Source organism: Cataglyphis hispanica, chromosome 9 (genome assembly GCF_021464435.1).
Source record: "Cataglyphis hispanica isolate Lineage 1 chromosome 9, ULB_Chis1_1.0, whole genome shotgun sequence".
Lineage (NCBI taxonomy): Eukaryota > Metazoa > Arthropoda > Insecta > Hymenoptera > Formicidae > Cataglyphis > Cataglyphis hispanica.
The window spans coordinates 4,285,695-4,301,940 of NC_065962.1; the positions used below are offsets into that span (position 1 = coordinate 4,285,695).

Consider the following 16,246-nt stretch of genomic DNA (forward strand, 5'->3'; position numbering starts at 1 on the left):
ATTATACAAATTCCGGCAACATAAAATAGTAAAGCTAATAATAATTATTACAATATTAATTATTACAATAATTGTATTAATTATATATTAATAATGAGTCATTCAAATATTAATGTGTATATCCTATATGATATAAAATTTTATATTTGATGTTTAATTAACATATTTACGTACTAATATATTTAATAAAGAGTTCTGTATAAACAATACACATAATATTACATATATACACTTATGTTTGCATTTGTATATATGTATATGTATGTATATTGTATATATTTATATTTATATAAATATATTAAAATTGAATAATATATATAAGAATCAAAATAACGTTAAAGATATTTACGATATAATTAGAAACAAAACATATAAAAACATATAAAAAGTAATTGAAGACAATAGATATATAAATAATTAAATAATACATATATGAAAAGATATTCCAAATGTTGGATAATATGATTATGTTTATTGACTTTTATAAACGATAGATGCTCTGCAGTTTTAGTTGTTGTTAGGAACATGTTGTAGTTAATTCTTTTGCAACAAATAAATGAACATGCTGATCTCTTCGAATAAACTTTGAAGAAATTTCATCTATTCATTTTATTATCAGATTAATTTGCGTTCAAATATGGATATTGCTTATTATCTTTTGTAAAGTTATTTACTTAAAATAAATTTTATTTTATTTGGATATTTGTTATCAATTAATAATTTCGTAATTAAGCAGAAGTGACAAATTTTTTTTAACATAATTAGCATAATTATGATGATACATGTAAAAAAAAAAATGATGTATCGACTTAATTATACTAATAACTTGAAAATTATGTATATATATATATATATATATATATATATATATATATATTATTTACATAAATGAAAAATAAATTTCTAAAATAAGTATAGTTTTTTGATTTTTGTAAAAATTAATAAATTTACCTTGATAAGTTGGCCTTGAGAATATGCATTATTAATGTTCAAAGATAATTAGGAAGTTTAACTCCATCTCCTAGGCGATTTACCAGGTTTCATAGTTATGTTTTTCGGAGATTCAATTGAATGTGCTGTAGTCGGACGTATTGTGGTTGTCGTAATGAAGTACAATCGAGAAAACATAGTTTGATACATTTCTATCTGACTTTCGATCTTAAGTAAACGCGTTGTTATCTTATGTTCAATACATTGAAACATATGTATCGAAAATAATTGTGGCATGTCCTTAGCAAATTTTTTTATCTAAAATAGATTATTAATTTATTATTGATAAATAATTTTGTAATTAATCCATTATAAAAAGCAAATGTAATAATTTTTTTTATTAGCAAAGTTATATAAATAAATATTGAATTTATAAAAGTTACCTTGTCAAGTTCATTTTTGGAATACACATTATTAATAATGACAATTAATGTTGCAATCGTACTAATTCGGCTATAAGAACAAAACAGTATATATAAATTTGTAATTAATATATACATAACAAATTTTCAAAATTATAGGCATTAAATGTTTATAAGATGTTATTACCTGTTTGTTATGTTTTCAAAGATCTTCAATGTGTTATTAAGTACTATAGGATTCTTAACATGCATGGCAAGAGTAGACAAGAAAATATCAGCAGTTATAGCATAAAGACGCTCTTTTTTCCGTGTTAGTGTTTTAAAATCGATATTTCTATCAAATCTGATCGTTATTTCAAAAGTCTTTAAAATAAACCATATATAATTAGATACAATTTGCGGATCATCAGAGCAACTAAGAAATTTCAACATTTCATAATCAGATGTCTTTTTATATGCATTCAACGCGTTCATCAATGCTTTGTTCCATGCACTATAGCTTGCAGTCTTTAAACTATTACAAAATATCAATTTCTTCCACTCAGGTAGAAGTCTATAATATCCAAAAAAAAAAAGAAAATTAAGTCTCTTAAAAAGCTTTTATAGATATTTAGCAATGTCTTTAACAAAAAACATATTAAATGAGCGGACAAGATACAAACAGCGACCATAAAAAAAAAGGATTAAAAAAACATACTTGTTAGTTTTATTATTTTTTAAATGCCATTCATATTGTTCTTTGGCCATTTCCAGGCATAAGAAATTATTGATAAGACATCCCCATTTTGTGAGTTCTTGTTTTAAATGTTTAGCAAGATTGTCATTCAAGATCGTGATAGATTTCGTTTGATTGTACATATTCTTGTCTACATAATTAAACAAGCTTCCTATTATCATTTTTATTTCCTACAATTTGATAAAAAATATATTTTTTTTAGTTATTAAATGTATTTTTCATATTATATTATTTACAAGGTCAGATATAATATATATAATAAACGAAAAAATAATAACATTCCTATTTACTAAAACTATCTTATTTTTAAAGCACATTTTAATTAATAAGTAATTGAATAAGCTTCGAATTTAATAATCTTTTGAATAAATCTGTTTGTTTCATACGTTTAAATACATATACTCTTAACATATTATATTTTATAACTTACATCATTATATTTTTAATATTAGATCATTCCATATAAAGTTTACCTCAAAATATTCATGAGTTGTTGACAATGCAAAAGCACTGGATATACGTTCAAAAATTTTAATCATAGGATACCATGCTACATAATTGCTTTCTCGCCATAAATAGTTCGCGAGTTCCCAAAATATGGAAAAATCAAGTTTCTTCCCTATCGCAAGATGGAACGCATCATCAATGATTTGCGCTCGATTGATAACATGTATATTGCTATACTTTTTAGAGTTTAAATAACGCGCAATCATTCGCCAGTTTTTGGTGTCATAATTGACACGATAATATCCTATTATTTAACAGATAAATCTTATTGGTCATTTTTTCAATGCATCAAAACAATCAGACATCAGTAATTATCAAATTAATGTATCTTTTTATATTTTTCTATTTTAAGTATACGCATATTATACTAGAAATTGATAGTATATATATTTTTAAATTTAGAAATTTCTTGTATTAATATTATTAATTACGAAAATTATCAAATCAATTAATCAAATTAAAAATAAAGTTTTATAAAAGGAAATATTAAAGGATATAAAAGTGTACAAATTTAAACTGAAATTTTAGTTACAAAAATAATATTTATATGCAAAGTACGTTTAATCTAAAACTTAGAGTAATATTATAGAATGTGTTAGAAAAATATTATTATGTTTATAAGATGTAAAAAATAATTACACAATTCTTGTAAAAAAAAAATAAAATATCAAAATACGTAATAAAACCAGATTTTTTATATAATGAGACAGATATAAAGAGATTTATATATAAAGATATTAATTTTATTATTTAATATTTACCAGTTTGCAATATGTTAGCAATAAACCATTTATCTTCATTATCATAGTCGATTTTTATCTCGGGATTCGATTGCGTTAAATAATCGAATCTTTGTGGCGAGATATTAACGAAATCGATGTTCGTTTCTTTAGTATAGCTCACAGGTATAAAATATGGTTTCCGATCCAATTTGCCGTCAATTTCTTTCGATATTTTTACGTACTTATGAGAATAATCTCGTATCACGTTTACCACAGGACAACTCGTTTGTGTAGTCCAAATATCCATTATCTGTTTTATGTTTAGATTATTGTATAGTTTATTTTTCAATTTACGATCTATATCAGTCTGTATTAAACTCCATAGATCATTGGGAGTCGAATTAGAATAAGTAAATCTGTAAAATTTAATATTGCAGTAATTCTTTCACATTATACATCATTAATTCGCATTAAAAAATTGCGATAAATATTCATTTTAACAACTATGACAATCAAAAATAAAGTTTTGATAATCATAATAAATGTAGTGAAATTTATTAGATATAGTTTTTACACTTTATATTAATTTGTTAATTTTTTATTATTCTGACTGATACACATATTATGCTCTTAGAAATATTTTACTTGAAATATTTTTGTAATTCTTTTCTCACGCTACAATAGATTTCTCACTATTAAATTAAGAAACAAAATTATATATATATATATATATATATATATATATATATATATATATATAATGTATAATATATTTTTTTTCATTATTTTTCATTATTGGCATAATTTGTGAATAGCATCACTTTTGTAGATGCATTATGTAGATATAGTACGTATCACTGTTTTTATTATAGGTTCTTTTCTTGTACATATACGATGGTATATGAAATTATTTTATGAAAATATCTTTTACCGAGTGTTCAAATATTCATTTAAATTTATCCACAATGAATTGCGAGGAAGTACACTATTCAACATGCGCCATAAAGCGGTTCCTATAATAAAATATAATTATATTTAAAAATACAAAATACAATTATATTAATTTTAAATAAATTTACGTATCACAATATCTATAAATTTATTGAATATAATATATTATAAGAAGAACTAATTTTAAACTTTAATTAACTTATTATTTAACTAATTAACTAATTATTTAATAAATTTCCATTTCTTCTTTTATAGCAAACTTTAATTAACGACAAAAATATACAATCAAAATGTTTTAATCTCTTCTCTGATATTTTTGTTTAGCATTGATGAATTTATCTATTTATATTTACTAATGTTTACATGTACAATTATGTGTGTACATTTATTTTATTTTATTTATATATTTAATTACACAAAAATTACCTAGCATATGAGAAAAACAAAATGTGAATAAATTTCAGATATACTGCTTGTGTCTTTTGCAAAAAGTTCATAGCAGTATAAGAGTTTAGATAAAGAGCATCTTGTTGAGTTTGGACTATCAACAAATCTGTTATTTGAGAATCTGGAAAGACCTGCAAACAGAATCAATAATTTATGTAATCAATACGGTTTAATGACGTACTAATGTATGCAAAATTATTTGTTATTGTTAAAATACCTTATATTATTTTCTATTATTTTCTATAAAATATTCTATATTTTTAATTTAAAGATTAATAGATATAAAAATTTAATATTAAAAATAAAATTAAAATTATTTAACAAACAATAATTGCATGTTATTTCTAAATAATAATATGATGGATCTTCTTTCTATCTGTTCAACTAAATTTTTTCTAAACAAAATTCAAATATTGTAAGAAATTAAAAAATTGGATTATATTATAATTATAGCGTTTCTTCCTTTTTTCTTAATGTATAAAATAGAAACTATTAAAAATTTTTACAATTTTTATGGTAAGAAAAATATTATTTGTAATTGCATTAGTCAATTAGTGTTATACATAGAAATGTAAGCTAACCTTTTCGATGACATGTATCTCGAAAAACATAATAAATCCTTCGTTTAATAACCGATGAGATCGACAAAATGGTTTGAAGATATTACCAAACCATTGATGTATTATATCACGAGTTACTGAGCGCATTATTGTAGTTTTATATGAAGCAGGATGTAATTCTTCATTGTAGATAATATCTGTTTCACTGAAAATTGTTCAGAAACGATTATATCATAATCTTTTATAAGCCTATATAAGTTACATAATATTTATGTAAATTAAAGATGAACAAATATTGATGAAAAAGAAAAAGTTCAAATAATGATAAAACATAATTTTAATAATCATGAATATATAAATTAAATTTGTATAAATAAAATATAAGTCTTTTGTAACATTTTTTAAAATAGCTGTATTGTAGTAATTGTTAAGTATATATAATTATTTTATAACACTTTATGATGTGTACTCTTATTGTTTTCTTTTCTTCTCAAAAGTAAATTTATTAATTTAGTGACTACCTATAGTACCAATACTAATTTATAGTATATATGTCTTTATAATACAAATATAAATATGTAATATATGTATATAATACATATATGACGTGTAAATAAATAACGGCACAAATAAATAATGGCATAATATGCCATAGGCATATACATCTAAAATTCTTTAGTTGTTTGAATGTTACAAATAAAAATTTTTAAATATAATTAAAATTTGAGTATTAAAATACTGTTATAATCTCCCTCTAATTGATTTAATTCTAAACGCAGAAAAATACATATTTTCAATTTTTTTAATTTTGAAAATTAAACGTGATATTATGTTTTGATAGATGATGATTATAATTATTTCTTGAATGTGTGCATTACTTGTAAAAAACGAGTCCCCAAGTCTGTTTGATTCTGACTTTTAAATTTGGAATAGCAACATAATCCACTTTTGGAATTTTTTTCAAAATCTTGAAATCATTTTCTAAATACTTAGTTACATTTCCAGCGACATATTGCGCGAATGTCATGTTAAGTATCAAATGTTGTCTACACCATGTGTTGACCACAGTCTCAGTCGAATTAAGAATCTGGTGTAGATCGGACATTATAATTGCAACTTCATATATAGACATTAGAGGTGTCATCTGGAACACTGTGCACATCATGGAATCGCTTACAGATTTGTATTCTCGCATCGGCATATTTGATAAAACTTTATATTTTGTATGATGTTCTACAGAAATGTTGAAGGTGGCTCTCAATGTTGGTTCGTCCAAACACGGAAATAATTGTCGGGCTCTTTTTGGATGGATTGTTGCGAATATGAATCTATTACATTTTAATGACATTTTAATTAACAATAAATTGTCGGTAATTATTGCTACAATATTAGAAATTATAATATATTAAAGAAATATAAAAATTTTAAATTTTAAATTTATTTCAATGCAATTTATTTCAAATGCAATAAAAATATTTATAATTAGTTTATAATTAAACTATTTATTTATAATAAGTATATATTTGCAATAAATATATATTTATAATTAATTAAAATTTATTTATACATATTAATAAAATAAAATATAATATCAGATATCGAGAATATTATATGTAGAGAGAGAGAAGTATATATATTCAGATATAGAAAAGTTTTATACGTTTTATGATGTTATAAGACTAATGTATAAACTTTATTATTACACAACATAATTTTATACAACTTATAATTTTGTAAATAATAACATTACAGCATACATGTTTTATAAAAAATAATAAAGAATAATTCTTACAAAACATAATATAAAGATAATATATACAAAACATAATATAAACATAGTATAAAGATATTCAATATCTTATTTTTTAATATTAAAATAATTTTTTACTTACCCGCGACTTTTATCTTTCTTTCTGTAGAAAGTTTGCAAAACATCCATTGTATCGCGAATTGTTGTGCATGAGAATTTCAAGTGTAAAGTATAAATTCCACGTTCTAAATATTTTTGTGGCATTAATTCATTGACAGATTCAATAAACAATAATTTTCCTTCGAAAGGGCGATTCTCATCAATAATATGCATTAAATTATTTATTGAACAAATCATTCCATTTTCAATCGATTTCAACCTTATGTCATCAATATTCATAAATCTTGGAATGTTTAAAATTATATATGGTGTTGGACAAGTAATATAAAAAGTGATATTGGATTCGCCGCTCATATTATTTGGTGTCAGTGTTACTTTTACATCATAATGAAGCGAAGTTATATTGTCCGACAACTGATAATAAAATAAGTTAGGCCACTTATTTTCCACATTTTCATCGATAAAAAAGCCATTGTTATTAAATTGATACATAATAACTCAATTAATAATAATTTTAAGAACAGCATGTTAATTTTTGTTTCTGATATCTGTAAAAACATTTCTTTGGTCAGAATATGGTGCAGAAAACAAAAATAGAAATTATATTAAATAAATGCAAAGAAAATGCAAAATTCAATTTTTCTATGAAAAAAACATAAGAAAAATTACAACATTTTAAGAAAAGATATATAATATATTTAAATTGTTTTAATAACATTTACAAGAAAGTAATATAATGCACTGCATTTTTAAACATAAATTAGAAATGTGATTTCTTTTAAAACACGAAGTATTTACATATAAATTGTTATTTATAGATCTAAAATTAAATTAAATTGTGTTATATTTCTTCGTCTTATTGTTAATATTGAAAGATTTTATTCTGATCTATTGAATATGATATCTATTAATCTTATTAAAAGATCTATAAATAAATTTTATTTTTCGCAAATTTATTTTTTAATATTATTAAGGTTATATCTGTTTTTTATATTCTTTTTTTCATGTACTTGAGTATATTTCTAAATTATATATATATATGCTATGGCATCCTATAAAACAGACAATTTCGCCAATTAACAAATATATCATAAAGTTTTCTTAAAAAATTTTATTGGAAATTATTATTTATATTCAAAGACAAACATGTATAAATAATATCTAAAGTTATTTTCTTTAATAACTAAGCTTTGTCATAATAATTCAATGTTTGTTTATTAATATGTTATTATCAATGTTTATTAATAATATCAACGTATTATTTGTCATTTATAATAGTAAGTTGTGCATATACGCAAGAAATAGATAACAAAGTAATGCTGTTGTAAATTTAAATTTTCATTAATTTATGTTTTATAGGCAGATTAAACGTGAATAAAAATAAAAAAAAATTTTTTGTTAGTATTTATCATTATATAAGCATTTTCTTTTAAATTAAGAAGAAAAATTAACATTCATTGTTTATTATATTTATTACATATTTAACTTAACAAAACGTTAGAAAACAATGACTATAGATATCCATTAAAGAAGAAAAAAAGTGTATCAATTAAAGCAAGGGAGTTTCTTTCTAAGATTTCTAATTTGTTAAAATGATTAAAAGATGCTATTACAATTTGATATCTTTATGTTTATTGTAATACGCAAAGAATAAAAATAATAAAAAAGGTGAAATAAAAAAGATCATGTTAATTCTTCTTGAAAACTGAACACAAAATATATCTTGAAAAGAAAAACACTGTAATCGCGAGTTTTATGTACATATGTTAAAAAATATATCTGAATATCTTGTATTTTTAATTTACTTATTTGTTGTCAGCCACGAGTCGTTACTTTTAGCCAAAAATGTTTACGCTAACAATCATTCGTGATCTTCTCTCTTTGAGAAACTATCGAATACTGACAATGTTTTCAGCATAATATAATGTATCAAGTCTATAATGTCATATAAATATCTTCTTAAGGTTATTCGTATCAAGCATGTTATTAAACTTTACTAGATTAATAATTCAACAGATCTCAACTGATATATACTCCGACTTTTACATTTGAAACAATCTTTCTTCACAAACATTTAAATTTAAATAATTAATCAAGAAATTATATGTTCTCTACAAAAAAAAGAAATAAAAATATTCTGGTCTTTTTACTATTTTCGTAATTATCGTAGACATAGGAAATATAGATTGTGCGTATCAAACCAAAATTAGAAAAAGAACACAATGTTTCAAGAGCCTTTTTTTTCTTTCTCAAATATAAGTCTATGTAGCTATAGATAAGAATATTTCTCTAGCCAAAAAGATATAAACATATTTCCGAAACAATAATAACAATAAGCTGAGCAATAGTCTCAGAGAATTATGGAAGTAGTGCAGATGCCAGATTCTTGGTCACCGCCCACAATCGCGAAGAAGGCCATAGGGTTTTAGTGGATATTCTCCCGGCCGTTTGTTTAGGTCGGGAGTGAGTCTTACATAACCCCGCCTCGAGGTGGGCTATACGTAAAAGCATTTCCTCTCCGTTTCAAAAGAAAAAAAAGGCTTAGAGAATTAATAATTTCGTCGAAAAATTGGCCGATAAGTGCCAAGATGCAGGTATTAATGCGCGAATTTATTATTATTACATTTTAGTAGCAAATATGCCTTAAAAATCAAAATTTTCTACATCTCTTAGCCACATTTCTACATGACATTATTTATGTTATTTTTAGAGCAAATCGTCACATCTCCAATAACTTTGAATTAGTTCAAAAACTATCAGACATATCTCTTGTCTTTCATTATTGCGAATATCACTTTCCTAGAACTTAGAAAACAGAGCCATTAGATATATTTTTTTTAATTTGCCTTTTTATTGTAGGGGATATCTGAATGATATAAATTTAACAATTCCTTTCTCTATGTTAAATTAAATTTTAAAATTAATTAATCTTGTCGCATTTGTCATTTTACATCGTTTTTGATTTTATGATTAAGTTTTGTCACCTATACGTACTTCTTCTATAATAAAAAATTTGCAAACATTCAAAAATTGATTGCTTGGAAAACTTAAATTTGAATTTGATTTCAAAATTTAAATTGGATTTAAAGATTAATTAAACTTACTGCATTAGTCTTTCTACGGTTTTTGTTTTTTGTCCTTTGTCATCATTATATTGTAAGCCATCGACGATATATGTGTGACGATGGCATTTGGAGATTGTTCAATTTCTATAGATTCTATGCTAAGTTTTAGTGAGCTTTCCCTTTGATTATTAATTTTAATTTAAAATTTTACTGCGACAATAAATATTATGCATGTCAAGTTTTAAAATTCCAATTTAATTTTTATATATTTATATCCATGCTGAAGATAAAACAAAATCGATCCAAAATGTACATTTTAATTCAAATTTGATAAACTTTAACAAGTTTGCACACTAATACCCACACCTTGTCTCTTCTCTGCCAGTATTTCAACTTAATTATATATTTTTTTGTATTTTTTTAATATACGTTGTAATGTGTGAGACAGCATTACAGATCGCGTACTATGAGAAGAAGCTCGTCATCTGAGAGAATCAAATAGTCGGTGTTATAGTGACAACAAACAATAGTTTGTACACAACATTTTTATAACGATGCATAGTCTATCTTGTTACTAAGATATATATTGCTGTATTTATTTGTCAAAAACATTGCAAACTTAATCGTCTTTAATCAGTTCCAACATGAGAAGCACTGAAGGTATCATGATTATTTTATAGACTTCTCTACTTGCAGAAATAAACTTTCATAATTACAAGATCTCTTGTACAAACACGTCGCTGTTTAATCACTCACACACGCTTCCTCAAGAATGTCTACTATTCTCGGAAAGATGAGAAACAATGAGAATAAAATCAAGATAATTTTGGTTTTATTAATTCTATTAATCTTTTTAATATAAAAATCAGTTTCTTTTAATTTCTTTTCGAGAGAAATTTAAACTCATTTTTTGTTTTCTTTCTTTTCAAATTTCAAATTTAACTTTTATTTTATTTTAATGTAATCTAAGTAATAACATTTATGCTATTCTTATTTATTTATTACCTAAAAAAATTACTTTTTTAAAAAAAAGGTAAAAAAAGACGCCAAGTACATGTGACACGCGCTATGTGAAAAAATATTAGATTTAAATAATAACATTTCAAATAAATATACTTTTGTATAAAATAATTATTTAAATTTCCTATAAAATTAATGATATCAAAAATGCGACAAAAGCATAAAAATTTATGCCATAAAAATTTTTATTTTATTGTTTCCAATATTAAGAAAAATTATATTTAATAAATCGCATTATAATTAAAGTAGTAGTATAGCTAAAATAAAAGTTATTTTCTAAATAACTAAACGCACAATATATGCATCTAAGATTTTGGGATATAATTATTGAAAGAAAATATCTCATAAATTCTAAATCGCATAAAACAAACTTACATCAAAGCAAGGTATAAAAACTTGACGTGCCCGGGTCGCATTAAAACGTGTACATTTTATAAATATGTACATTATTTTGATTATTTTAATATAATAAATGTGAATAATAATGTATATAGATAATATAAACGTAAATGTATTTATGATAGTAAATTTACATCATAGTAGGTATAAAACTAATAAAATCTAGCATTAATACATAAATATCTTAAATATAATATGTTTGTTATCATGATTATGTGAACTAATTGTTCACATAATCATGATAATACAAATATTATTATATTAAGATATTTATGTATTAATGCTGAACCTTATTAGTTTTATACCTACTATGATATAAATTTACTATCATAAATACATTTACGTTTATATTATCTATATACATTATTATTCACATTTATTATATTAAAATAATCAAAATAATGTACATATTTATAAAATGTACACGTTTTAATGCGACCCGGGCACGTCAAGTTTTTATACCTTGCTTTGATGTAAGTTTGTTTTATGCGATTTAGAATTTATGAGATATTTTCTTTCAATAATTATATCCCAAAATCTTAGATGCATATATTGTGCGTTTAGTTATTTAGAAAATAACTTTTATTTTAGCTATACTACTACTTTAATTATAATGCGATTTATTAAATATAATTTTTCTTAATATTGGAAACAATAAAATAAAATTTTTATGGCATAAATTTTTATGCTTTTGTCGCATTTTTGATATCATTAATTTTATAGGAAATTTAAATAATTATTTTATACAAAAGTATATTTATTTGAAATGTTATTATTTAAATGTAATATTTTTTCACATAGCGCGTGTCACATGTACTTGGCGTCTTTTTACCTTTTTTTTAAAAAAGTAATTTTTTTAGGTAATAAATAAATAAGAATAGCATAAATGTTATTACTTAGATTACATTAAAATAAAATAAAAAGTTAAATTTGAAATTTGAAAAGAAAGAAAAACAAAAAAAATGAGTTTAAATTTCTCTCGAAAAAGAAATTAAAAGAAACTGATTTTTATATTAAAAAGATTAATAGAATTAATAAAACCAAAATTATCTTGATTTTATTCTCATTGTTTCTCATCTTTCCGAGAATAGTAGACATTCTTGAGGAAGCGTGTGTGAGTGATTAAACAGCGACGTGTTTGTACAAGAGATCTTGTAATTATGAAAGTTTATTTCTGCAAGTAGAGAAGTCTATAAAATAATCATGATACCTTCAGTGCTTCTCATGTTGGAACTGATTAAAGACGATTAAGTTTGCAATGTTTTTGACAAATAAATACAGCAATATATATCTTAGTAACAAGATAGACTATGCATCGTTATAAAAATGTTGTGTACAAACTATTGTTTGTTGTCACTATAACACCGACTATTTGATTCTCTCAGATGACGAGCTTCTTCTCATAGTACGCGATCTGTAATGCTGTCTCACACATTACAACGTATATTAAAAAATACAAAAAAATATATAATTAAGTTGAAATACTGGCAGAGAAGAGACAAGGTGTGGGTATTAGTGTGCAAACTTGTTAAAGTTTATCAAATTTGAATTAAAAATGTACATTTTGGATCGATTTTTGTTTTATCTTCAGCATGGATATAAATATATAAAAATTAAATTGGAATTTTAAAACTTGACATGCATAATATTTATTGTCGCAGTAAAATTTTAAATTAAAATTAATAATCAAAGGGAAAGCTCACTAAAACTTAGCATAGAATCTATAGAAATTGAACAATCTCCAAATGCCATCGTCACACATATATCGTCGATGGCTTACAATATAATGATGACAAAGGACAAAAACAAAACCGTAGAAAGACTAATGCAGTAAGTTTAATTAATCTTTAAATCCAATTTAAATTTTGAAATCAAATTCAAATTTAAGTTTTCCAAGCAATCAATTTTTGAATGTTTGCAAATTTTTTATTATAGAAGAAGTACGTATAGGTGACAAAACTTAATCATAAAATCAAAAACGATGTAAAAATGACAAATGCGACAAGATTAATTAATTTTAAAATTTAATTTAACATAGAGAAAGGAATTGTTAAATTTATATCATTCAGATATCCCTACAATAAAAAGGCAAATTAAAAAAATATATCTAATGGCTCTGTTTTCTAAGTTCTAGGAAAGTGATATTCGCAATAATGAAAGACAAGAGATATGTCTGATAGTTTTTGAACTAATTCAAAGTTATTGGAGATGTGACGATTTGCTCTAAAAATAACATAAATAATGTCATGTAGAAATGTGGCTAAGAGATGTAGAAAATTTTGATTTTTAAGGCATATTTGCTACTAAAATGTAATAATAATAAATTCGCGCATTAATACCTGCATCTTGGCACTTATCGGCCAATTTTTCGACGAAATTATTAATTCTCTAAGCCTTTTTTTTCTTTTGAAACGGAGAGGAAATGCTTTTACGTATAGCCCACCTCGAGGCGGGGTTATGTAAGACTCACTCCCGACCTAAACAAACGGCCGGGAGAATATCCACTAAAACCCTATGGCCTTCTTCGCGATTGTGGGCGGTGACCAAGAATCTGGCATCTGCACTACTTCCATAATTCTCTGAGACTATTGCTCAGCTTATTGTTATTATTGTTTCGGAAATATGTTTATATCTTTTTGGCTAGAGAAATATTCTTATCTATAGCTACATAGACTTATATTTGAGAAAGAAAAAAAGGCTCTTGAAACATTGTGTTCTTTTTCTAATTTTGGTTTGATACGCACAATCTATATTTCCTATGTCTACGATAATTACGAAAATAGTAAAAGACCAGAATATTTTTATTTCTTTTTTTGTAGAGAACATATAATTTCTTGATTAATTATTTAAATTTAAATGTTTGTGAAGAAAGATTGTTTCAAATGTAAAAGTCGGAGTATATATCAGTTGAGATCTGTTGAATTATTAATCTAGTAAAGTTTAATAACATGCTTGATACGAATAACCTTAAGAAGATATTTATATGACATTATAGACTTGATACATTATATTATGCTGAAAACATTGTCAGTATTCGATAGTTTCTCAAAGAGAGAAGATCACGAATGATTGTTAGCGTAAACATTTTTGGCTAAAAGTAACGACTCGTGGCTGACAACAAATAAGTAAATTAAAAATACAAGATATTCAGATATATTTTTAACATATGTACATAAAACTCGCGATTACAGTGTTTTTCTTTTCAAGATATATTTTGTGTTCAGTTTTCAAGAAGAATTAACATGATCTTTTTATTTCACCTTTTTATTATTTTTATTCTTTGCGTATTACAATAAACATAAAGATATCAAATTGTAATAGCATCTTTTAATCATTTTAACAAATTAGAAATCTTAGAAAGAAACTCCCTTGCTTTAATTGATACACTTTTTTCTTCTTTAATGGATATCTATAGTCATTGTTTTCTAACGTTTTGTTAAGTTAAATATGTAATAAATATAATAAACAATGAATGTTAATTTTTCTTCTTAGTTTAAAAGAAAATGCTTATATAATGATAAATACTAACAAAAATTTTTTTATTTTTATTCACGTTTAATCTGCCTATAAAACATAAATTAATGAAAATTTAAATTTACAACAGCATTACTTTGTTATCTATTTCTTGCGTATATGCACAACTTACTATTATAAATGACAAATAATACGTTGATATTATTAATAAACATTGATAATAACATATTAATAAACAAACATTGAATTATTATGACAAAGCTTAGTTATTAAAGAAAATAACTTTAGATATTATTTATACATGTTTGTCTTTGAATATAAATAATAATTTCCAATAAAATTTTTTAAGAAAACTTTATGATATATTTGTTAATTGGCGAAATTGTCTGTTTTATAGGATGCCATAGCATATATATATATATATAATTTAGAAATATACTCAAGTACATGAAAAAAGAATATAAAAACAGATATAACCTTAATAATATTAAAAATAAATTTGCGAAAAATAAAATTTATTTATAGATCTTTTAATAAGATTAATAGATATCATATTCAATAGATCAGAATAAAATCTTTCAATATTAACAATAAGACGAAGAAATATAACACAATTTAATTTAATTTTAGATCTATAAATAACAATTTATATGTAAATACTTCGTGTTTTAAAAGAAATCACATTTCTAATTTATGTTTAAAAATGCAGTGCATTATATTACTTTCTTGTAAATGTTATTAAAACAATTTAAATATATTATATATCTTTTCTTAAAATGTTGTAATTTTTCTTATGTTTTTTTCATAGAAAAATTGAATTTTGCATTTTCTTTGCATTTATTTAATATAATTTCTATTTTTGTTTTCTGCACCATATTCTGACCAAAGAAATGTTTTTACAGATATCAGAAACAAAAATTAACATGCTGTTCTTAAAATTATTATTAATTGAGTTATTATGTATCAATTTAATAACAATGGCTTTTTTATCGATGAAAATGTGGAAAATAAGTGGCCTAACTTATTTTATTATCAGTTGTCGGACAATATAACTTCGCTTCATTATGATGTAAAAGTAACACTGACACCAAATAATATGAGCGGCGAATCCAATATCACTTTTTATATTACTTGTCCAACACC

The 16,246-nt window shown here is 23.4% G+C and overlaps 1 protein-coding gene across 1 annotated transcript; it reads right to left on the reverse strand.

Annotated features, from left to right (window-relative positions):
* Window positions 1–182: 182 nt before the first annotated feature.
* Window positions 183–9,036, reverse strand: LOC126851922 (aminopeptidase Q-like). The gene is made up of 13 exons (XM_050596257.1): window positions 8,951–9,036; window positions 7,168–7,693; window positions 6,154–6,603; window positions 5,297–5,480; window positions 4,729–4,846; window positions 4,249–4,330; window positions 3,357–3,733; window positions 2,562–2,839; window positions 2,050–2,258; window positions 1,540–1,905; window positions 1,374–1,443; window positions 952–1,248; window positions 183–600 (listed from the first exon to the last, which is right to left on the reverse strand). Exons 2-12 carry the CDS (start codon window positions 7,635–7,637, stop codon window positions 1,009–1,011), a joined length of 2,844 nt encoding a protein of 947 aa, XP_050452214.1. The 5' UTR covers window positions 7,638–7,693; window positions 8,951–9,036; the 3' UTR covers window positions 183–600; window positions 952–1,008.
* Window positions 9,037–16,246: the final 7,210 nt, after the last annotated feature.